General features: G+C 36.0%; 1 protein-coding gene across 2 annotated transcripts in view; it reads left to right on the top strand.

Moving 5' to 3' along the window:
- ATRNL1 (attractin like 1) overlaps positions 1 to 26,085 on the top strand; it is a 631,157-nt gene that overhangs the window by 409,455 nt on the left and 195,617 nt on the right. For both annotated transcript variants that reach the window (XM_074373561.1, XM_010969913.3), the window contains exon 27: positions 17,964 to 18,071. In XM_074373561.1, coding sequence (XP_074229662.1) covers positions 17,964 to 18,071 — 108 coding nt within the window. The remainder of the gene's footprint in view (positions 1 to 17,963; positions 18,072 to 26,085) is intronic.

The raw sequence follows: 26,085 nt of genomic DNA, 5'->3' as shown, positions 1-26,085 counted from the left end.
TTTTATCTCAGGCAAGTACTCGTCCTTGCCACTGTTATCCTGTAATGTCACATATTATGTAATATACATAATAGGCAAAATATGCTGACTTTCTAACATACCAAAAGTTACTACTTTGTTACTCCACTGTTATTGTTTTCCAAGTCATACACTGTCGTGATGACAGTTAAAACAATTCAGAGACATCAAAATGATGGCTAATATTCCCCTTCTTTCCCTGTTATAGAAACTTCTATATAAAAATTGGGAAAAATATAAATTTAAAAAATTAAAATTCATGTCCTAAAGATAAGACTGCCTTCTATTTCCTCCCAGGTACAGAGATGTAGGTATAGATATAGATACGTGGTACAATTATAGATGCCTCATGAGGATCATTCTTTGCAGCGATCCTTTTTCTTTTGCACTTCATACAAAATGTCATATTAATTGTACAGGTTCTCCCCCCATTCCTTCTCCCTTCATCCCCCAACCTGAAGTAAACATCATTCCAAATCATATTTTTATTACATATATATAATTTTATATATGATTTATTTATGTATACATATTACCTCGTTTTTCATGTAGAGTTACAGCATTGACATTTTCCAATGTCACTAAAATTTTTTTGAAAACGTAATTTTAATGGTCATAAATATTTTACCTTTTTGGTATTCCAGTTTGTTTAACCAAATTATCTCCAATTTTTCATTATTATAAACTATACTTTGCCAGTGATTTATAAGTATTGCTCGTGTCTCTGGTTATTTCATTAATATAGAGTCATAAAGTGGAATTACTGAGTCAAAGGATATGTACATTTATGAAGTTCTTGATATCTATTAGCAAATAGCTTTCTGGAAAGGCTAAACTAATTGCATTCTCTTAATACAATTACTGTAGCTCTTCATTAGCTTAATTTTTGCTGATTAGTTTTAAATATTCTTTGTTTTTTTGTTACCAGTTTCTTATGAATCTCTTTTCTTTTAAATTATTATAATTATAGATATAATAAAATTGATATAAAAATCATCATTATTCAGCCTACTGTACTAATATTGAGGAAGGGAAATAAATGCTTGGGAGGATAAATATAATTTCTAAAGATGGCAGGAATTACAGGGTGGAACAGAGAATTCTCTTTACGTAATTAGGCTAGGGCTCTCTAGCTTCTTATTTTGAGTAGATTGTACTTGTCAGTACTGCAGTGGAAAGACAAGAGAATAAAAGTAGATCTCAACTAGACTTCAGCAAGTCCCATATATATTTTGTGAGTTACTGTTCCCTGAGAAAATTGGAGCCTGACCTCACAAGGTTCCTGTGAAGACACAATCCTTTCAAAGTGAGATATTCCTAAAGGGAACTATTGTTTTCATAAAAGGTATATCCATCGATAATAGTTAAAATTACATTTGAAAATTCACCACCTCTTGATCCCTTTTTAATACTATTTGAAAAGGTTAATAAATCTTTTCATAGAAAGAGGGCATTATTTCCAGCAACATTATGCTCTGTCTTCCTCTCCTTTTGTTTGCACTGAAGAAAATCTAGCCAGATCTGATAACATTATTCTCTGAAGGTATGTTTGCATCATTTCCAATTAAATGTTTTAAGTCAGCAGTATACAGTAAATTATCATAAATGTTATTGTAAGTTCAAACTGAAATGTTAGCACAAGAATTGCTAAAGGGTAGCATTTAAACTCTTATTGACTTTGTGTATTTGCTAACGTCTGTGGTGTATATTCCTTAGACTGATGAGCCTGCAGTAGCTTCTAACTTGAATTAAAATATGGTTTTAGTCTCTTTTTTTTTGAGGTCAATACAACATTTAAATTAGAGGAACATTTGCTTAGTCATCTCACTTTTTGTAGCAAGTAAACAATACTACGGGAAAATAGAATTGTTTACTTAGGATTCTTAGAAAGGAAACATGCATGTATTTGGTTGAAAACTATGGCATTCAGTGAGTAATAATGTATGCTATAGTCCTTACTTTTTTTTTTTTTTTTTTTTTTTGAGGGGGGAGGTAATTAGGTTTATTTATTTACTTACTGGAGGTACTGGGGATTGAACCCAGGACCTCATGCATGCTAAGCAGGCACTCTACCAGTTGAGCTATACCCTTCCCCCCCAGTCTTTACTTTTATTACAAATGTAGACAAGAGCCGTTTGAAAGCAGTTGAGACCAATCAATTTTTCACGTCTATTTTAATAGTATTTATAAAATGTATTCACTTTCCAGTAGTCTGTATATTTCTTTGAATTTTTACCTTCTTGGCTTTTGAGTTGCCTATAGCTATAAGGTGTTTTCTTAATTAGCAAAGCCTAAAGCATCCAATACAGTGGCAGAATGCTTTTGGCATTTGTTAGCATGTCACCCGTTCAGATGCTATGCATGTTCATCTCCCGTGTAATGCAGTGTTTGGTGAGTAAAGCTTATGTCACAGGAATGATTGATGCAAATGTAGTCATATATTTCAAATCCTGGGTCACAAACTAATTCCAGTGTGTTTGAAGGGTAAAAACTTATTTCCTGTGGTTACTGTACCTAGAAAATAATAGAAAAGGCAGAGTGAAAAAAGCTTTGTGGGATTCAGAGATGAGATAGTTTGAGAGATTCCAAGAGAAAGAAGGCAGGAAAGAAAAACAACATATAGTGTTTGAAATATTAGAAGGAATAATATACAGGAATCTGTAGTATGAAGAATGATAAAGGGCTCCATTTATTCTCAAAAATCAGAATTGTGAAATAAATGAATTATTCTGACCCAGATTATTATTTAATTATCATAATATGGTTCATTCAAATCCTACACATCCTTGACGGGTCAGCTTTGTCTCATAGACTTCTCAGGGCCTTGAGTACCAGTCCAGTCTATGGAGACACTTCCTTGACAACTCATCATACATTTGCGTTTCTAACTCTTTTTGTCATTGAAATCTTCTGTTGTAAGTTAACATTTCATGCTTTAAATCTCAGGTTTCCAAGTAGAATTTAAATCTGGAAGACAAACACTGTCCCATTTCTTGTTAGTTTCCACAACCTTAGCAAAGCATCTTGCATTATGGAGGACTCTCAATTTTCTAATGATTGAGTATAATGTATATACCATTGTTCACCAAAGAAAGTCACTCACCCTGTATTGAGAGAAAAAGATAAAATAACATTGAAAGCATGCAGAGACTTGAGTGAAATTTAGAAGCTTTGAAACATGTAGTTCATCAGTAAGTTATTGATTCTGGTCGTGTGATAGTCCTGAGATGGAGGGTTGGCACTTGTGAGCCAAGACACTATCAATATGAAGGGTGTAATAAATGGAGAAGGGGTACATGAGTCAGATTACTTACATTTTAGAGATGGTGGTTCTAAGGAGTACTGCACTTGAATTAATTCCAAAATATACCCCTTGAGCTGAAAGTGTGTGCAGTCATAATTGCATGACTTGCAATAAATTGTCTTTGTCCCAAGACAGATTACAAAACTGGCACTGAGTCAAGACAGAGTAATTGTAGGGGAATAGAAACCGTCTGGACATCTGCTAGAAGGCACATTCCGCTGAAGGCTGAAGGTAGGATCGGTTCTTGACTCGCTTTGCTGACCGCATCCACTCTCAGAAGGTAGAGAGAATAGTGCAAGTCCAGGTTGGGATGTGGAAGTCCTGAGAGATGGAAAATTGACCTTGTCATTTTAGAGTTTATGAAAATAGGGAAAAGAATACAGAGAGTAAGCATATACACCAGATTCTAGCACAGTAGATTTCAGAATGTTTACAGAAAGCCTTGTGATCAATTTGATGCAGGAAAAACGGACGTGGGGCATGAGGAAGACCATGTCCCAGGCTTCGGTTGAGCCCCTGGGATGTGCCCCGCCAAGTGTGGGTCCTTGGCTTCATGCAGGAAAGAAGCCAAGAGCGAGCCACAGTTGAATAAAGCTAGATTTATTTAGAAAGATACATTGAAAGGCAAGAGAAAGGCCACGAGGTGTGGAGGGTTGGGTACTCAGATTAGAGTAAAATTAGGTACACACTCCGTAGACAGAGTGCGGGCCGTCTCCGAAGTGGGGAGAGGGAGAGAGGGCAGCGCCACGAGGCACCGTGTTGCCAGTTTTTCTGGCCTCGGTAGCTTTATATGTTAACAGTGGAAGGACCAGCCTAGCTAGCCTGGGGAAGGGGCTGGGATTCCTAGGAAGTTAGCCATTTCCCACTCTTTGACCTTTTGTGGCTAGCCTTGGGACTGTCATGGCGCCTGTGGGCATGTTATTTACCGTGTTAATACATTACAATAGGCGTATAATGAAGCTCAAGATCTGCTAGAAGTCAAAACTCCCACCATCTTGAGCCTCAAGGTCTACTGGGGGTCGAATCTCCCACCGCTTTGATGTTAATTGCTGTATCTTTCCTTGAATGGCTGTGCCCTGCCCCCTTCCTGTCTCAGATTGGCAAGAGATGCTAAAAGAAAGTATCCTAATTAATCATTCATTCATTTATTCCTTAATTTATTAAGTAAAAACAATGATGTTAGAGAGTCTAAAGCAGCAAGTAAGTTAAAACTTCAAAACTGAACTCTTTTCTTGTTAGGAAAGCTTGGCTGATCCAGCAAGGGAATGCTGCAGGATGACGTATCAATGCATCGTGACTTCAGCAAGGGGTTTAACAATATCTGATATTTTGAGATAGGTTGAAAAATGATAATACTATAGTCTTTTTTTTTTTTTTTGATGGTTTCTGATGGAGGGGAATAATTAGCACTCTCTTCTCTGCCTAGATTCTAAACAAACATGAACTAAACAATTAAATGGCTTTGGGTATATAAACCTAATGAGCTCCAGAACCAAGCGGACTTAGCTACCTGCCTTGGATAAGGCTAAAACAGGGCATGATTTCTCCTGTGGGGACTTCCCCAGATAAGAAGTTATGAGGTGAAGGATCAGAGTAGAATTCACAGATTTTTTTACTAAAAGGAAGAGAGGCAGACCTGAGTTGAACACACCCTAATTCATCAGTAGAGTAAGTCACTCCACCTCCTGTTGTCAGCCATGAGCATGGTTATACACCCTGGTGGAGTAGATCAGCAACTTGTCAGGACAACTCTGTTCCCAGCTTCAAGACAGAGAGTGCCAATTCCAGTCACTGCTTCCTTGGAAATTATCTTGGTACCCAATAGTGATCAGTTTTATTTTATACCCAGAAAGCTCTGAAACGGGTTGGAAAGGTACATATGTCAAATCAACGTCAGTGACACTCTGTATCTAAAGCTGGAAGTTCATCCCCAATCTATTCCCCATCTCAAATTACATCTCACTATTTATATGGCCGCATTTAATAATTCATTAAATACTAAATACTGTATTACACATTAAATTGCATTAAATACTAAAAGTCATCAAGACACATCAGTCATAAAATTTCAACTACATAGAAATACCCTGAATTGAATAGTCTCCTCACTTTATCAAATTTCTAGGGAAAAAAAATCATTAAAGTTTAAAAGATTATATTTATTTTCAAGTTAAAATCATAAGTCTGAAGTAAAATTATTTTGCCTTTGTGAGTTAAAATTCTTCAAATAAATTCCACAAACTATCCTTTCATATTTCTTATTCTATTTAATCTCAGCCAGAAGCATTCTCACATTCACAGGTAGAACTGGGGTTGTATATTTCTCACCAGAATGTATGGAATTTCCTTCAATGTTAAAACAGTTGTATTAGCTCAGTGTCAGGCCTTTCATTGACCTTATTTTCAAAGGCTACAAATCATGATAAATGCACAGAAGATTTTCAGAGCACCAGCCCTGCAATCAGCAAATTTAGAAAACAGCCCAACCCTAAGCCTCGATGGGAGTTTTCTCAAACAAAATTATGCTCCCTAAACCCGGTCTTAGTGTTACCAAACACTATAACAGAGGCTCGATGGGACCTAAAATAAAAAGGCCTAGGAAAGTAGTCCAAGATCCATGACCTGTGACCTTAAGTCCAAATGAGAGAAATCTCTAAGTGAAAGGTTAATTTTGGTCTTATGCATACTTATCTCTCAGAGAGAGTGTTGCCTTCTTGCAGAGGTTAGAAATTTGTAATGGTATCAAGCCCCAAGCACATCTTATTCAGATGCCTTCCCCCCTGCCCAGGCTGTATATTCAAAACCTCTTTGTTTCCACTCACCCCAATACTAAATTCAGAGGAACTGTATTTGGCAGGTAGCACCCATGCTAATCAGGTATGAGCAGGCATTTCCATTGTATTTTATTGTGGCTGTTGTCACCGCATATGTTTATGACATTGGAAGAATGTGTCACTCTTATGTTATTAGCCAATTCAGAAGCAACCTGAGAGCACATGGTAGGGAGTGACCTTGAGCCTGCCTTCAAACCATATGACTCTAAGCTTCCTCCACAGGTCCCTCCACGGTCCTAAATTAATTTTTCAATTCAACAGATATTTATTGAGCATCTGCCATGTACCAGATACTTTCTACGGGCGGAGATTTTAACACAGATTAAAATATATTGTACTCCCAATGGGGAGACCGACTATAAAATAATAAATAAAGTACATGGCAAGGCAGATGGCGAAGGCATGCTATGGAGAGAAACACAGCAGGGAAGGGGGTAGTGGCAGTGTGTGTGTGTGTGTGTGTGTGTGTGTGTGTGTGAGAGAGAGACAGTGATTGACATTTCAAATGGGGCGGTTAGGAAAGAAGTACAGAATGGAATTTTAGTCAGAGTAGCTAGTGCTGGCTACCTAGGCCTAAAACTATTTAAAGCTTACTCTTATTAAACAGCAAAGAAGAACTTGACTTCTTTGTTGTTTAGTAAGAGCAAATAACATTCTGCCCAACAATTTCTGAAGACTTTTCTTTCCCACAGAATTAAGTCACTGCCTCAGCTTGCCTGCTTAGGAAGTGTTGCACCTGCATAGACAGTTGCACCTCAAGGCCTCGGCCCTAGCTGAAGCCCAGGGATCTGCGTCTTTGTTTGTTTGCCCCATTAACTGTTCTAGCCTTAGGGAAGTGGAGGCACTTATTTAATTTGTAAATTTAGGTGAAATAAACAGCATCATTAATAAAGATGACATGATGTCCTTTAGCTTCACCTTTTATTTTTCAACTTGTTCAGAATCCCAAGTGGTTAAGAAGGGGCTTACCTTAACAGAGACCCCAGCAGTTCAAAAGACTTACTGTTGCTTGCTAGATAACTGTCCATTTTCAGAGAAAGGCCTCTAATAAGGTAATAAAGAGTTCACTTATTTTCCTTAATCCATTTAAAGTTTTCATCAACCAGGAAATAAATGGCTTGATTAAAAAACTTTGAGGTTTATGGGCAAATTGGTAGAAGGGACATGCATTAGAATAATGGGAATTCATAGGTTAAGTTTTAAGTGTTACGTATATAGAATATATTCGATAAGAGTTAAAGTATATTTGGTATGGAGAAAATAATCATATAGTTAGATGTATTTTGTTAGTACACATATACCATAAGCCAATAAATTCAGGAAAACATGTGCCAGTCCAAAGGTGAAGCAGCTAAGATACATAGGAAGAAGTCACAAAGTTCGTGGGAGCATTCTTGGGTCAGGATATTGAACAAGCCCGGAAAGCTGTTTAGTCCTCGCTGGTGAGGCCCTGGCTAAGACCGAACTGTGCAAGGACCACTCTCCCTTGCCCCAAGTTTGGGACCCACTCCTCACACAATATGTATACAAAGTACAAAAATTTGGATTCAACAACATATGATCCAAAAAGCTGTACTTCAGGGAAGGTCTAGGGAAGATATGTTTTGGAAGATTTTTTGCAGTGGACAAAGGATGATTTCCTAAGGTTTGAAAATGAAAGAGAGTGTTTCTAGTCTGCTAGCCAGGGAATTTCTTAGGTACCATAGATCTGTTTTCTCGCAGAGTGGATATGTGGATACAGCCTGTAAAAATTAACCAAATGTTTCTAAATTGATGTACCTTATCTGTTCTATCTTTTGGTATCACTCTATGGAGGACACTCTGGAATATAAAAAGCAAAAATCATTCTCTTGGTGGCTTTTATGAATTACCTTGGATTTCTAGCAAGTAAGGTGACTCATTGTCTTGGTGGTTCTCTTTGCCATCAAATGGTATTGACTTGGTCAAGGGAATGGAATATGGGCTCAACACAGATGACACTACGGGGAAAGGTAACTATTTGTTATGTTAGTTGGAAGTTTAAAGGATTAAAGAGAATTCTGCACACAAGGAAAAATAGGTTAAAACAATAATAAAATATGAAAAAGTAAGCAAATACAATGTAAAGTTCTGAATTTAGACTTAGAACTTCACTTGTAGAAGTGTTAAGTAGGGAACACTTCTTTTGATCAAAATTCACATGAGAACAACCTGAAATTGTTGACTGGGTCCAACAAGAGAGTAGTTCTAAAAATAAAACAAAAATCTATTTTAATAAAAGAGAATAAGGCATGTTAATTTAGAATACATTAAGAGAAATAGTTCTACCATATTCTATAGTAGTCAGATTACATCTAGAATGTTGTGTTCACTTGACATTTTAAGAGGGGCATTGAAAAACTAAATGCTAAAAACCATGTTACATGAGGAAGTTTTGTCTCACTTAGGAGACTATGGCCAGGACTGTGTTTCATATCTCTTAAACACCCAGTGTCTGACCCTCTTCCCGGAGCATTGGAGTATTCCATGTACATTTGTTGATAAGCAATGAATGAAAAAAATTATGATATTGGAATTACTTACTTGAATATATGAGAAAAGTTTCAAATATATAATATATAATTAAAGGAATTTTAATAAGTGAAATTAGAAGTATCCTATTTAACTTTAATCCAAAAAGATCTCAAGATCCAAAAAGATCTCAAGAAATTTTTTTGTCCAGTATAATGAACTAACAGTGTTATAAATCTTTGGGGGAAAAATACCATCTTGATAAAAATGGTTCTTTTGCTAGACATATTCAAGAATGCTAGATAACCATCTGTCAGAAAAGTCAGCACTTTTGATCCTGCGCTAATGGGAAATGTGGACTATGTAACATTTAGGATTCCTTCTGACTCTGATAATTAGTCACTCCAATGAGTCTGTTATGACCACTCATTTTCTTATATTCTGATTTTTTTTTTAATTAACACACCACTCTTGGTACATAGGAAAGCCAGTTTATACCAATCATGAGTCATCTATGCTGTATCAAACTTCCCTTTACATTTAAAAAATTCAAATGAATGAAATTAACTTTTAAAATGTTTCTATCGTATCTACATCCATGAAAGATTGAAAACAAGTAACACTTGATATTAATCTATCACACTGATTAGTCAATAAGCATCATAAGTATCTTCCAATAGTGACTTTAAAAAATTAAAGTAAGTAGATGTCTTATTTCACAAAGAAGTATTTCTTACAAAAGAGCCATTTTTGGAGTTTCTCAATATTGAACTTAAAATGACTCCATTAACTAATAGCAAAATAATCACATTTTCCTTAAAGGAAAAAATATTTTTAAAATATTGATTGAGAGGAAAAATGCCAGTGTTTAAGCCATTTATGTCTCCAGGAAGATTTAAGTACCTCTTGAAAAACTTCAAAATTATTGTCACAAACTACTTAAATGTTCAACATGAACTCTTTATACACTAAATGATAAAGCTAACTGGATTATGTTGCATTTAGAATTTCTTAACCTAGAAGCTAGCATGTTGTGGTTCAGAATTGAATCTTGAGCTTTGTACTGATTCCCAGAATCAGGGAGAAAAAAAAAATCTTTCTTTAGTAAATTAATTCTTAAGGTGGCGGGGGGGGGGGAAGCTACTGAAGGATTGATCTGAGCTTTATTGTAACAAGAGCCTCCAGTCATAAATTACTGGCACACAAGCAAGAGTCGATGTGTCACTTCTATTGTAATCAGCTGCTTTTATATTTCCACCCAGCAAGGTTGACTTGATCATATTGTGCACCTCTTAGATGTCAAAGACATTAATTTGCTCTTCTTCTTGAGAGCAGGACAAGTATTTCTCTTACAAGTTAGACCTCTAACTTGGGGAAGTAATATATTCTACAATATGGCTGTGAGGGTATTCTGTGTGGGAAAATTTTTCTTCAAGTGCAGGTTTCAAAATTTGAAATTATTCAACTTCCCAGTTTTGCTCTTCGAGGAATAATGTGTATTAAACATCCATTCTGGAGCTGTAGCTTTTAAATGACCTTTTCAGTACTCATCCTTTGCTCATTTTGATTTGCTCAGATAAATTACAACCACCTGGCCTTTTGTATTAAAGGAGGCTACATACAAAATTGACCTTTTGATACTTATTGGAGAGCTAGGTTCATTGTATTTGAGATTAACTGCTGTTACTGTTTTCTGGTTATGTCTCAAATAACTTTATTCGAGGACGATAAAGCCTATTTCTTTTGCCCGTTTGTTCCAAGCTACTTCTAATACCATAGGAGTGGACTCTCTCAGCAATACAAAGAGAAATTACTTTTTAAAAAATAATAAATCTGATTTATTTGGATCCTGTGATGCCTGATGATACATATACGTTACTTCATTTTCTCTTAACCTTGATAAAGCCCAAATTATCCTTAACCACCTGCTCCTTGCCACCTTGCTTAATAAGACTCAGCCTTCTTTCTGTTTTTTGAGCACTTAAGGCTCAGACATCAAGTCTGAGAAACTCAGGATCTTTGCACTTGCGGTTCCCTCTGCCTGAAATGTTCTTTCCTGGCTTTATTTGTTGTTGCTCCATTCACCTGATTTTCTCCTCGTTCCCCTATGTGTTCTGGTCTCTGTTTAGTTAGGATGGGCTGTGTGACTGTTTATGGAAAATGATGTATGTCACTTCTGGTCTGAGGCATTGAAACGTCCATACAGGATTCACTAGTCTCTTTGCTGCCCTTTCTCTTAAGGAATCTGTGACTTTCATGGCAGAACCTTGAGCTTGGATCCGTCTCTACTGCGGAGTCCCCAGATGGGGAGTTACTTGGACCTGTAGAAATTTTGTGTGATCAAGAAATACACTTTTCTGTGTTAAGCTGTTGAGTTTTGGGATGGACACCTCCTCTGAGTATTTAAGGTTTTAGATCAAAGGTCATTTCTTAGGTGACCTTCTGTAATCACATTATTTAAAGCACTGTCTCCCTCCCAACCCTTATATGTTTTCTGTAGTGATTTCATTTCTTCAATATTATCATTTATTTGTTTATATAAGTATATGTTGAACAAACAAGACTTCTATATGCTGTTAATTATGATTTTAAGTGCCCAGAGTAATCTTTAAAATTGGCAATAAGCACTTCATTTTTTCACTTTTCCTTTTAATGTCAAAAAAATGCAGACAAAACTGCCTCACAAAACCCTGTTGTATTTTCTGTTGCTCACTAGAAAGGATGGTCTTGTATCAAGCAGTACCTGAGTTCTTGACTCTTCTGGATGCATCCATTCTGCATGACTTCTTTCAACAGGAAGTGAGATCATCTTTGGCAAAGTCTAAAACAGTGATGCCATCTATGTCAACAAAGAAAGTATTAAGAATCTAAATTTTAATTTTAAAATTGCCTGAAGTAACCTTCAGATATTTTGCAATATTTCTATGTTGCTTTAGGTTTTTGCCCACTAAGAAATGAAGCTTTGTTGCTTTCAAGTCCAGGCCACAGATATACTTCCTCCAAATCAGAATGCTCCCCTAGTTGTCTACCTCCAGTCTCCTGGTAGATTGTCTGGAAGAGTCCCCGATATTTTTTTAACAGCATGGAAAAGCTTGCTGAATAGAAACAAGAGTCACCTCATAGATTTTTTTACCAAGGTCTATCCAATGATACAAAGCTGAACTTTCTTGATAAGCAACCTTATGAGATGCTTCAAGATACAGCTTTTGTATTAAGAAAAATTCAAATTTTGGTCAAGTTCTATTCTTTTTAAATGAAACCTACTTTCCATGAAGACTTACAGTGATTGATATGTATGAACAGTTGTCAGATGCTCTTTTCGTTTTCTTGGCTTCAAACTTCAGCTGAGAAGAAGTGTGCCATGTAAGAAGTATGGTTTTGGCTTCCATGATGTTAATAATGCATAACCATGAATACATAAGGATAAGGAAGATCTGTCATACTTTCTTTCCTTAGACATTGCCTAAGTTAACTTAAACAAAGACAGCCCAGACTTAAATTGTCCATACGTATAAAAATAAGATACATTTTCCTTAATTCCTGTCAGTGGAGAGCTTTTAAGACCTTATTATATACAAATGGTGGTGATCCTGTCTGGCCATAAAAGTTTGTGCCAATCTACTCTTGATAATGTTGATGATTTTAAGAGTTCCATGAGACTTATTTTATGTGGACATTATGATCCAAAATCAGTACGAAAGGCTGATATCTTGTAGAGACAAAATCATTCAGTATAGAGTAGAGGTGACTTTGCACATACAGCTGCATGAGCACTGAAGTTTGAGAAAGACTGAGCCAGAAGAAGGGAAAAAATAAAATGAAAACTTAGAAATAGATGTTTGAACATTGAACCCATTCTGCCTTCAAGATAATTTTCAAGCTCTTATCTAGCAAATATGAATGTATAGGGAATTCTAAAGTAGTCTTTCTTGCTTTTAGAATTTATTCTGTTTTATTTTTAAGCATCCATATATGCTGATACATTTGTTTGTTAAAAGAATTAGGAAAATTGTGGAGTTACAATTTGGTTCTGAATGAAGGCCAGTTAGCTCCTGAAGGCAGCAGTAAGTAATTATTGAATCCACTGCAATTGAAAAGAAATTTTTTTGAAGAAAAGTATCATCTCTTAGTGCCAGGTTCATAGATTTTTTTTCTAGTTCTCACCCGTTTACCCTTTATAGGTCTGTGGTCTACAGACTGAAGAATCTCTGTATGGAGGATCCGTAGGTCCCTTCTGGGTCTGAGAATCTATGGAGACTGTCCTGAGTCACAACAAAGACAAGCTCAGTGTTACTCACATGACAAGAAAGACCCTCATTTGCTGCCATTATTTAATCCTTATCTTGGCCTTTGATGTAAGAGTTTTGGTTTTAATTCAAGTTTGAGTTACTTTGAATTATATATAATTTGGGGGAATATCCGCATATACACTTTCACATGCACATCGATATGAGAATGTTATGTATTGATGTAATCTCTCAGCATTTTAGAGGAAGTGCTGAACTTTATATTGTTAGAAATATTTTCCATTTTCCTCTCTCCTTCCTCTGTCTGGTAGCAGGCTTGATGATGTTGGTTGTGTTTTTGGCACATTACTGCTCAAACAACAACACTGTATATCTGAACAACCTACCTTGAGAATCTGCTGTGGCCACTTGACAACTGAGGACATTTTGCTGTCAAATAATAAAGAAGAACTAAGTAAACTTGTGCCTTGCAGATTTTGTTATAAAAATGATGATAGGATATCATGCTTTCCTCATTCAATGATACAGAAAGATAGTTCCACTTCTCAGTGCTTCCTCACAACATCGTATCACCAAAAGAACAAAGCTGATTTTTTACTTATACAGCTCTATATTAAATGTGTTTGTGTTAATAACAGAAATACTCTTTTTCATGAAATGTTGCTTAATCTCTAATTCAAACTCCTTATTCATTTTCATATGTAAGCTCAAGAATAATGACTAAATCATTTTGATTTCCCCTTGTATACCTTTCCAAAATTTTAGAAATAATTGCTATTAAAATATGAATGCATTATAGTGACTTTATGGCAGCATTTTTATAATCTTTACAGTATCTCAATAAAGTGGATGAAGACAAATATGAAACCTGACGATGATTTGTTGGGTCCACAAAATTGCCCCATCTTTGAAAGAATAAACATCCACTTACTTTCAAGGATGAGACATAAATTCTAGAATATCAGAGGATGTATACTATTAAAAGCTTATTAAAAATCAAAATCAGCTTTATCGTAACTTGCCTTCAGTCATATTCAGATGACATAGATTTTTATACTTTAAGTCACTGGTTCATTGTTCATTCATCAAACACTATTGACTACCTACTTATGTGGTGGGGAAGAGAAAACAAATAAAAATAGATTTTTGCCTTAAAGTAGTTTTCAGAAAAGCATGAAGATGTGAAGAGGTAGTACTGTACGAATATAATAAATAATGCAGAGGTGAGATCATTACTTCAAACTTGGATGAGGTAGAGGACCTCTGAAGGTTGGGGAGAAGGATGCATAGAACCTCCACGTGGGAGGAAGGCAGTAGGAAAACCACTGGTAGTAGATTGAGTTAGTTACTGTTTTGTTTGGTGTGTGCGCTTTTAAGGATCATTATCCTACATCTGTTAGAGTTATAGCCTTTGGGGTCGTTGGAAAGGTGGTTAGTATGAACTTTGGGGAATGACACCGTGTTCAAAGCAGTAGTATTGAATGGAGGCATTTAGCGTACATATTTGATAGAATCAATGACTCTTCCTGGTTGCCATATTTAAGTGTGGATTTTCATATTATTTTAAATTTCATAGTTTGTTTTGTAAGAGAGTTTGAATAATCAGAGAATTATTATAGATAACATGATACTAAGAGCATCCATAATTTTACAATGTTCATCACAATAATGTTTATGGCAGCATGACTATAATGTATTGTATTACAATCAATTTGTTCTTTTGGCTTTCTGTTGAATAATTTGGCAATAGCAGGTTTGTTATAAAATAGATCATCTGTTATACGGCTTCTTTTCCATGTAAAAATATTCAACGTCATTTTATATAAAAGTCACACTCACAAAATAAATTAATTTTTGAAAGTTCTTAAGGAAGTACTCTGTGTTTCCTCATAATTTTTAGGTTGAGTTTTTATCATTCTTAGTCACACATGGCAGAAAGCAGTTCCAAATCTGAATTCATTTTTACCACAATCATGACATTTTCCAACTGTCTCATAAATTTGCAACATTTGTTAAAAGGGAGACTAATAGAGCAAAATGTGTCACTAGTGCAGAAGAAAATGGGCCTGTGGCAATTAGTGTGCCATCTTTAAAGATAAAATTAGTGCTTGAAATTTAACATAATAATTGTACCAATGAACTATCACCGAGTCCTCACAATGCACCAGCCTCTGTGTCTAACAGTCCAAGTGCATTATCTCGTTAGTCTCAATCTTAGGGTATTATGATTGCTATTCCCATTTTATAGAGAGAAAGAAAAAGCCTTAGAAAGGTCTACATAATTTGATGATGCTCCAATAGATGGAGAAGCTGGGATTCAAAACAAGTCCTCTGAGGTATAGGGGTAGGTGCAGACACTACTAACAGCTGACTTTGCAGATGAGAAAATTTGAGGCTTAGAGAGGTCTAAGTAATTTGGTTAGGCTCAAAGTGGAAAAACTGGTATTTAAACACAGGTCCTTCTAACTCCAGAGTCTATGTTGCCTGTCAGTAGTCACACTAAATTTTGACAAAATTTAAGTTGGAAGCATATTGTTCACGTCTCCTTTGTTCTGACATAGAGGGGGCAAAATTTGGGAATTAACGCATGCAGACGTTAACTGGCAAGTAGGAGGGCAGTTGCGAAGGACGTGGCTCAGAGCCAGGGCCTTAGCAGCAAAGAGACATTCACTGTATTCCATTTTATTATTTTAGGGCCATCATATCAAATCAAGAGTGCTTTAGGATAAAATGATTTACCCTTCCTCAGTTTCTCAGTCAGAACCTTCGCGTTAGTTTCCCAAAGTCAGGATCTCAGTATGTCAGCCAAAGTCCTCAAACTAGCCCTCTGCTAAGTGACCCGGAGCGAATTCATTTGGCTGATTCCCTGCTTGTATCCTTCACTGTACAGGATCTTGTGCTCTAATTATTTTTGTTTTACCATGTCTTGTTTTATGAACTAGTGTTACGGTCCTGGACAACCACAATGTTTTCCTTCTTTGCAAAGAGTACTGTAGTAAGCATTCAGTTCTAAAAAAGTATTGGAAACTCAAAGCTCAGAAGACAAACTGAAATCTTTTAAAATACTTTTGTATTCTACCAATAAATTTTTTAAAAATGAATGCAGGTATCAGGCAGTTACTCATTTTCTTTATTAGGAGTGTTGGGGGTCACAATAACATACCATTTTCCAGAATAATCTATTCTTTGTCCAAGACAGTGAATTTTGAATACTTATAGATTTATATGACAATTTGTGGTTGAGTATTCATTAATTATACTTTGTAGACATTTAATTTTTTGGTGTAGGTAAAGGGTAAGATGAGGAAACAAAAGCTGTTCATTTTGTTAAAAAATTAGTTATACGAGATGCCATTTTTAAGCGAGGGAGAACTAAAACAAATGAATAAACGTTAATATCAATGTTAGAAAATTGTGTTCAGACCCAAACTAGAACTTATAATTTTCTCAAGGCTTTTGTACATTACTGTAAGAAGGGTAGTTTGTGTATTTGTATGTGTGTGTGTTTATATTTTTACCAAAGACAAAGAGCATGGTGTCTTGTACACTTCGTATGCCTTGGTTTTTGGAGTAACTTTAAGTTTGCATTTTGCATAGACACAATATTCAGATCAGTTGGCCACTCCTGTTGAGAGAGGCACAAATGAGATTCTGTTTGCCAGCAGCTGTATTTTTAATAGTACAATTCTGAGTTTATATTAAAGTGAATAATTCGTTGGTTTAGGTCATATTTACTTTTTACTCTGAATATGTTTTTGGTATGTCTTCATTGTTTCTAAAAATATATACGATTTAAGAATTTAAACTATTACTAAGTAGTAATTGTATTATTTCTATCCCATATCAGCAAGTGGTTGTTCTCTCTTTAAAAATAACAAAGAAAGGCCTTAAATTATATTTTAGATGCTCATTTCATAAACACTGTCGCTGCTGTGCCACAAGCGTTAAAATAAAAATGTTAAATAATAAACTGCCATCAGGTGTTGGCTTTTGTTTCCTCATCATCTGAAAGGGAATTTTATGAATGATGCATCACGGTCTACATGCATTTACATTCAAAGACCAGTTGTTAATGTTTAAGTTACTGCCCGTGAATCTTGAAAAGTCTTTGTGAATAATGAAGCCGTTCATTGTGTTCAAGGATTTTGCCTTTCTTCAATGATGTGATTTTCTTCTCATTTGAAAGAGTATTTAATTGCATCGCTCATCCACTTTTAATATTTAATAATAATTTTATTAGCTGTATAGAGTGAGACAGGCAAGATTTGCAATATCTAGTGCAGGTCATCAATTTCTCCTTATCATGACTTAATGAATATTATAATTACAAGGAGAGACAGAAATATAAATTAGCTTGGTACTTGGTTGGAACTTGCTGGTTTATTGGTTTTAGTTTGGGCAAAGTCCAGAAGAGGTACAGGGAGAAAGGAACAAATATCTGGGAGTGCTTTGGAAGCCTTGGCACAAAACTTCTGCAACCTACGAATCATTCCTCATTTTGAATAGTGAACACAGAGGCTTTGAATAAAGTTAAAAACACCGCCAGTAACAATTCCTGCTGGTTCGATAGCAATTGACAGGGGATGTTGATGACTTACAAGACTTAGTCTTGGCAGGTATACGTTCCTTTAATTTCTATTAATGCATTTTGACAACTTTCCATTACATTTTCTTAAATATGTTTACTGTTACTTGCTTTCAGCTAAGACAAAATCTCGAGTCATTTTGAGAGGGAAACATTGGCATACCCATCATCGTAATAGCACTTTTTACTTAAGTAGCACCTCTCGCCTGAAGTTTTCAAAGTGCTTTTGAGTACATTTCATTAGGCCTGTGGGATGGAGGTCGGGGGAAAGTGCTCTGTAGTTGACATACGTTTAAAGCCTCTAAGGAAATATAACCCAGGCCAAGGGGAGAAAATAATTTTCACTTTTAGTGATCTAGACATGGAAATGTGTATTAGGTGATTTCACATTTTGAGTGCCCTTTGTTCAAAATGGAATCAGATATTGTTGAATTCAATGTGTTTTAAAACCTACTTTAAAACGAATCGTTTTTAACCCCCTCCAGCAACTGCTTCGGGAACGACAGCAGATGGCCAGCCGTCCCTTTGCTTCTGTTGACGTAGCCCTGGAAGTGGGAGTGGAACAAGCAGACTTCCTGCGAGGGTCATTAGAGGTAGGAGCAGCGGTGCCGAAAGGGGACCGCTGTGATGTGCGTATTTACATTACTTCTCTAATCTGCATCTGCTTGTGAAGCCAAACGGAGTCTGATTATCTACAGTTGACAAGATTCAGCTACATATGTTATGCCATTTTCAAGGCACATAGTTTTTTAATAGTATGACATGAGCTGTAACAAAAGCCACTGGAGAATCTATTAGCCTAGGCAAGAGTGACAGACTGCTCACCTGGTGGCCTTTCCCTGACAGGTAGGCGGTGAAGGAATTTAAGATACAGCTATGATGGAAGAAACAAAGTGTCTGTATTTAGTCCTTGGAATGCCCAATGCCCCTCAATTAACAATTCACATCTATCTTTATTAACAAAGTTGGCTATAAAAGGTGGGTAGAGATGGGTTGCATTTTTAATTACATCATTTCAGTTTTTGAATGTTGAAAATTATAGAATATAGTGAGTAATTTTATTTGTGGTAATGGCTATATTAGTATATTCTTTTATTGCAAATGCAGAAATAGAGTATGGAGAAAGAGAAATGATTATGTGCAAATATATGTGTTATTAGAATCTTGAAATAATGCTTGAAATGGTTTCTGAAAATAGTAATAATCCACAGATTGGGATTAGTGACTAATCAAAGCATTTTGAAGCATAGTAATTTCATTGCATACTTTAAAAAATTTGTATTTCATATGTGGTAAGATGTTTAAGTAGGAGGATTAAAAAACACTGTAGTGTTGAAATATTTAATTTACTTTTTAAAAAATGCCCTCATGTGACTAACTTCATGTTGCTATTTTCAGACATTGCTTTCTTCAAAGAAAGCAAGGAATATAAAAATAGACTCCTTCAAAACCTGAGTACAAATATAATTGATGTTGTCTATAGCATTTTTGGTTATTCTGAAAAAAAAAAAAATAAAACTAAACCAGACCTCATGGATGCTATACACAAGACCAGTTTTTAAAGGACACTTCTCTGTGAAATTCTTTTAGCTTTTGTGTACTTGATTTTTCACTACTCTAGGTCACAGGTTGCCATGGAAGCTTAAAACATTAGAAAATTTATGGGTATATCTTCCATTACATAGGGAGAAGCACTCTAATTTCTAATTTTACAAAGTGCTCTAATTTCATTTTGGTGCTTAGTTTCAAATAACTTTGGTACAAAACCTTTAACAGATAGAAAACCTGAACTGTTTGAATCTAACTTCCTTTTTCTCCTCAGCTGTTTAAATGTTCTCAAATATTGCTAAAACTCAAGTCACAAGAGGAAAGTGAATGTAAACAGGTACACACGTAGGCCAAGGAGGAAAAAGAATAATCAAAGAACTAGACAGCTCGTAAACTGAAGGAACAAAAATACTAAACATGCATTTGTGTTGTCATAGTGGTCAGTTGTTGCTTCATAGTGTTCAGGGAAGTATTGCCAGGTGTATATGCGTTCATAATCACCCTGTTGCTGTTTTGTCTTTTCCCAGATTTTATTTCTTTATTATTACTTAAATTCATTTTGTAGAGTTGAAAAAGTTCTACCTCTACTTTCTTCTCATTTATATTTGCCTGGTAGTCCTTCTTTTATTCCTTTATTTCCAACTTCTCTGTATCCTTTTGTTTTACACCTATCTGTCGTAGAAAAGACTGTTAGCTTTTTATTTTTCTGGTTACTCTGTTTGTCTGTTGATGGGTAAGTTTAATCTGTTTACACTGACAGTAATTACTGTTCTACCAAGGCTGATTTTAGCTTCTCAATTGTGTGTATGTGTGTTGGTCATGGCACTTGTTACTAGCCTTGCTTCTTTTTAGTTCTTTTTATCCCAGCTTCTTTGGAGTAAACTGGTTTTCTTCTACTAAACTAAGTATTGCATATTCTTTATCTTTGTTTTGGTAGTCACCCCTTACTTATCAAGGTTCATAGACAGAGTGACGTTTCCCTGTCCGTGTCTAAAGCTTATTCATACAAATACCTGTCCTGCTCATCTCAACACACAGTTAATATTTAGCATGCTCTCAGATGTCTCTGTTCCTCCCACCCTGTGTTAATACTGCCTGGAATTTTTGATCCATGCATTATAGATATACTTTTTTCTGTATTAAGGCAATTTTTATAACAAATAACTTTCTTTATCGTCCTTTACTTTTTCTGTATCCAGCTGCTCACTCACACATTTCTTTTTCCCTTTTCACTGAAGTAAATCCTCCAAGATACTTTTTCCTAAAGAAACTTTATGTAGCATGCTCTTTGAGACCTTAAATGCCTATCAGTTGTCCTCGCATATAAATGACAGTTTAATGAGATACAAAATTTTGTTTCAAAATTTTCTTCTTCAAAACTTTAAAGATATTCCTTTATTGTCTCAAGTCTGATTCAGTTTGATTCTTTGGATTTATAAATTATCTCCATTTTCCTTTTGGAATTTTTCATGATTTCCTCTTGTTTTTCAATGTTCTTAAATTTCTCCCTGCTATGTAAATACTGTCCTATTTGGCCCTCTGTGCACCCTTTAAATCTGTAGACCTATAACTTTGTGCAATTCTGGCTAATCTTTTACTATTTCTTTAAGCATTTCTTACTCTATTCTCTCTTTCTGGAATTCCTGTTAGATACTCTTGATACTTTTTTACCATCTGTATTTTTTAGCTTTTCTCTCATTATTTCCACTTTAAAAAAAATCTTTTCTCATTGCTTCTGGGAACATACTTCAACCTGGCATTCCAGTATACCAATTTTTTTTAGATTGTATCTTTTCTGTTATTTAACCCACTCATTGACTTTGTTTCAATAATTATATATTTGCTGTTAATACTTCCAAGTGATTTTTTGACAGTTGCTTGTAGATGCTTCATATTTCTAATACCCCCTTTGTTTTATGAAACAATTTATTACATTTAACTTAAATATTGTTTCATATTTGACTTCCTTTGGTAGAGATTGTTTTCATTTTTCTATTTTTCACGTTGCTTACGCTCATAGTTTTTACTTTCATTTTTTCTGTGAAAATGGATTTTATTTGAGTTATTAAGATCCACTTAAGAAGAAGAATGCAATGCTTGACTCTAGGCTGTGCTCTTAGGGGTGATTTAGTGGCTGGAGGTGAGGAAGCGGCTGGTAGAGTACAATCTGGGCTCTGTCACTGCTGCTCATTTGCCAGAGGTGTCCCTGTCACTACAGAGAACTTTCTATCTTCTCAGGCATTATTCTTATCAGACGGGAGCCTCCCTCAGATGCAGTCGCCAGGTCAGCAGTTGAGGTGGGGAGAAGTGAGTGCTTGGGGGTTGTCCAGCCTCCTGCTTGGGTGGCTGTAGGGGGTTCTTCACTCCAGCTGAGCTCTAGAGCTACCCTGCCATTGGTTCCCAGCCTTAGGCTGGCACCGGGCTGGCCCTTCTGATTTTCTGCCCTGCAGCCGGCAGGGTAGGCATCTATCCACAGAGGACAATGTGAACTCGGGCACTCTCCCATTGCAGGCCGCCGTTTACTCCCTACAAGAGTCCTAGTCATTTTCCACATTTCCAAGTGTTTCTTCAAGCTTTTGCATTGATTGCTGAGTATGCCCTGAGAGTCATCAACTTTCCTATTTCTTATATGTTATCTCTGTGTTAACTCAGGGGAGGGGACAAGGGACTCATTCTGGTTTGTCATTTGTTGGCTGCAGGACCATATGTGCAGGTGCTTTTTTATTCCATAAAGCATTATGTTAATGCTTGTATTATTATTTTTCTCAGTTTTATTATTATTATTCAGTTACATAAATAACTGGTGTGCCTCTATTTCTTTTGTGCCTCTTCTTTTCCAAAACTGAAGTTCAAAATGTCAAAGGAAAAAAAAAAAAACTTACCTGAATATGCCCTTTAGAAAGCCCTTTTTATCTGGGAATCAAGTTCTATTTATCAATGTATAGAATTGTTGATTTTTTGGAAATAGCTTTATTAAAGTGTAATTCATAAGCCATGCAATTTACTCATTTAAATTGTAAAATTGGATGGTTTTTAGTATATGCAGAGTTATGTAACCATCAGCAAAATCAATTTTAGAACATTTTCATCATCCCCAGAAGAAACCCACTCCCTTTAGCAGTCATCCCTCACCACTTGCCACCCTCCCCCTCTGCTCTAAGCAAGCCCTAATCTACTTTTCTTCTATATAGGTTTTCCTCTTATATATTTTCATATAAATGGAATTACATAATATGCAGTCTTTTGTGACTGGCTTCTTCTACTTAGCATTATGATTTCAGGGTTCACTCATGTTGTGGCATGTGTTGGTACTTTATTCCTTTTTTATTGCCAAGTAATATTTCTATTTTATTGACATAGCATATTTTGTTTATGCAGTCATCAGTTGATGGACACCTCTGTTGTTTCTACTTTTTGGATATTTTGAAAAATGCTGCTGTGAACATTTGTGTACAGGTTTCTGTGTGGGGAGTGTTTTCATGTCTTTGTGTGTGTCTAAGAACGGAATTTCTGGATCATATGGTAATTTTTCATTACTTGTTGAAAAGGCTTTCGTTCTCCATTGAGTGATCTTGGGACTTTCATTAACAAATCAACTGAACATTAAAGTGAGATATCATTTCTGTACTCTCAATGTATTCCCTTAATCCACAGGTCTGTCATGTCACAGTACCACACTATCTTGATTACTATGAGTCTTCTAACTTTATTCTTTTTGAAGATTCTTTGAATCTTCTGGGTCCCTTGGATTTCCACATGAATTTTAGGATAAGTCTGTTAATGTCTGCAAAGAAGCCCGCTAGTACTTGGATAGGGACTGTGTTGAACCTATAGATCAATTTGGGGCAATACATAGTATTTTAACATTCATTTTATTAAGATTACAGTTTTGTTAAATGAGTACCTTTATCCCCCCTGCTCAAGATCCTAAATTCATTTTCAGATTTCCTTCATCTTGATAAATAATTATGATTTCTGATATTTAAAACTCCCTATAGCCATATATGTCTAATAATCTCAAATAAGTCAACAACTTAGCATTTTTTTAAAAATTTAAGTTGAAAATATTGTTCAGTACATTTTTTTTAGAATTTAAATTGTTTACTTCTTCTTGTAAGAATTAAACATCAGAAGTAAATCTTAGCAGCTGCCTGCTAATTTCTTCCTTTGACATATTTTAGAAGATAATGAAGGTAAAAGCATAAGGTTTATAATTATAATTTATTTTCTCCTTTGCTAAGCATTCTGTAACAATTACTACTAATAGAAGTTATCTATCTGTTTGTACACCTACAGGTATGTGCACATACGTTTATATGTGAGATTTATTTTCCATTGTCACAGTACACTGAAAGCTGCTCCAAATCTCTCTTTTTTATATACGTAACTTAATATGAAGTGGTTTACCGATTTGCTTGCACAGTGAATTCTGAAGCCCTGGTCTATTCTGAAATAACATTGAGGATTTTATTTAAACCTAAAAATCAAAGTAATTTTAAAGTTCCTCTGCTGGGTTTTCTTAAAATTCAGTGTTTAAATTCTACTCAAAGCCGTAGGTTAGCTGCCTATTACTGTTCTGTAAATATTCATTGAGTATTCGTAATGTGGTAATTTAAGGAATGGATTTCTTTTAAATTAAATTGGACATTTATGTGTCGTTCTGAGTTCCACACCCGAACAGGCAAGGGGAGAATGTAAGGTATAATACGAAATTGAGTACCTTTGACACATCTGTAGATAATCGTGTACCACCGTGCACCAAAACGTCCAGTTCTACGAAGTAGATGTGTTCCTGAAAATTTTTATATGTAAGTTAATTATGTTTTTTTAATGAATGAGAGGTATTCAGTCTTTACAGGAACTCTGTGTAAACCCTAGGTGGAAAACTCTTTGTGAGTGAAAAAAACTATGGTGAATCAGCACCCTCTGTATTATCTGTTAGCAAGTCTGAATCATTGTATTTTTCGAAATTATAGCGACAAATTAAAATACATTATTAAAACTTAATATATGCACTTAGAATATAAATTTATATATAAACACAATTTATTAGCTGTTTTCAAACTTACCTTAAAAGGGAGGGTTATTTTTATGGTGAATGTGTGACCCATATAGTATATATGTATCATTTTTCTTCCACTAAGCAAGAACATGATAAGTTATGGTAATTGTTTAGCAGATTTTTATGGAATGCTCCTTACTTGTCAGGCGCTGTTCCAAGCACTTAAGAAACATCAGGGAACACAACAAAGAGCCCCGTCCTTGTAGAGTTTATATTCTAGCAGGGAATATAAGTTATTTAATATGTTAGAAGGTGGTGAGTGCAACGGAAAAAGAAAAAATAAAGCAGGCTAAGGGTTTTGGGAGAGCTTTGCAGGTCAGGGAGAGTGTGCTGTACTGAGTAGGGTGGTGGTCAGGGTGACCTCGTGGAGAAGCTGTGAGCTGAGGAGGGCTTGAATGAGCTGAAGGAGTTAATCAGGGAGCCAATTCCCAGGGAAGGAGTGTTCTAGGCTGAGGGAATGGCGGGAGCAAGGGCCTAAGACGGGATATGACGGGCAAGTTCATGGACCGGCGGGGTGGGGTGGGGGCAGGTGAGAGGGGAGACAGATGATGTAGGGCCTTCTGTAAAGACTTTTGTAAAGATTGTGACATTCAATTCTAAGAGAAGAGGAGATAGCCATTTGAAGGCTTTTGAGAGAGAACTGACATAATCTGCTTTTAAAAAGATGGCTCTGCCTTTTGAGTTGAGAAAGTTTGAAGGGTGATGTCATTGTACGGTTTCCTGAGAAGCAGATGCCAAGACAAGGAATTGCTTCATTTGAGAATGAAGATTCTGCCAGTAGGGAAGTGGAACCGTAAGAAAGGAAATGGGTAGCAGCCAACAACACCATGGACAGCTGGGGTTTAATCCCTGTGGGGAGACTCTGGGGGTCAGGGTAAAATGCATGTCAGATTACAGACACCAGGGGCAGTGGGGCTGAGGTTTTGTCCCCCAACTCCCTCCAGTCACTGGTTGAGGGCCAATTCTCAGGAGGCTGAGAAACCCCGGAGGCAAAGACATGCAGGCTGTGGCATCGGAAATTAGTGGAAAACCAGGTAACTGAGGCAGGTGGAAATCAACCAGGAGTTTCTGCTACTAGGGGCAAGGGTAGAGGCAGAGAGACTTGTTAGGAGGCTGCTGTAGGAATCCAGGTGAGAGATCATGGTGGCAAGCCCCAGGTCATAGCAGCAGAAATGATGAGAGGTGGTTAGATTCTGGACTGTGTTTTTAAAGTCATTATGAATATAATGTTCTCATTTTGAAAGTTCTTCTAGTGACTTTATGTTTAAAAGGTCCACAAAGAAAGATAGGACATGATTTTTTTCTCTTTAACTGGCACTGTAATAGCTGGAGAACTTCTGATGCTCTTGTATCTATTCAGGGGGAGGAACAGGAGTCCCATTCTCTCTCAGTGTATCCTCTCAACAAAATATGTGCTTTTCTTAAGTAACTGATAGAAACCATGAGAAAGTGAGGGAAAGGCACCTAGTGCCCTGTAAGTGACTTAGAGCAGGTAGGCTTGTTAGATCTGACGTCACACTAAATGTGTAGCTTACAGTTTGATCAGAAACAATTTACAGACTTTTAGGTTGAAATGATGATGATGTTGAAAATGTGCCTTCCCCACTTTTGGTCTTTTGGGGAGAGTAGTGGTGGGAAGGAAGGAGGGAGGACGTTGGCAGTTTTATAAACTTGTATGAGTCCTTAAGTGTCACTAACAATTTCTGCAGGGATATTATTCTTAGTGTGTATTTTTAATTCTATTTTTTAAGCCAATCATTCTTAACCTGCTACCTCTAATACTGAAAAACTGGAAACCACTCTAATGGCCAAAAATAAAGGATTTGTTAGTTAATTTTGTTATATTTTACAAAATGGTAGGTACATTGTGATATGATTTTTGATAAACATTGAAAAGAATCTGGTCTAATAAATTCTTAATAATAGTTGCATCTAGGTAGGTAGTATATATGGGTTATTCTTTTTGCAAACATGTATTGGCCTGTAATGGCATGCAC

This window comes from Camelus bactrianus, chromosome 11 (genome assembly GCF_048773025.1).
Source record: "Camelus bactrianus isolate YW-2024 breed Bactrian camel chromosome 11, ASM4877302v1, whole genome shotgun sequence".
Taxonomy (NCBI): Eukaryota; Metazoa; Chordata; class Mammalia; order Artiodactyla; family Camelidae; genus Camelus; species Camelus bactrianus.
The sequence above is the reverse complement of the archived record's forward strand: the minus strand, read 5'-3'. Positions and strand labels throughout refer to the sequence as shown.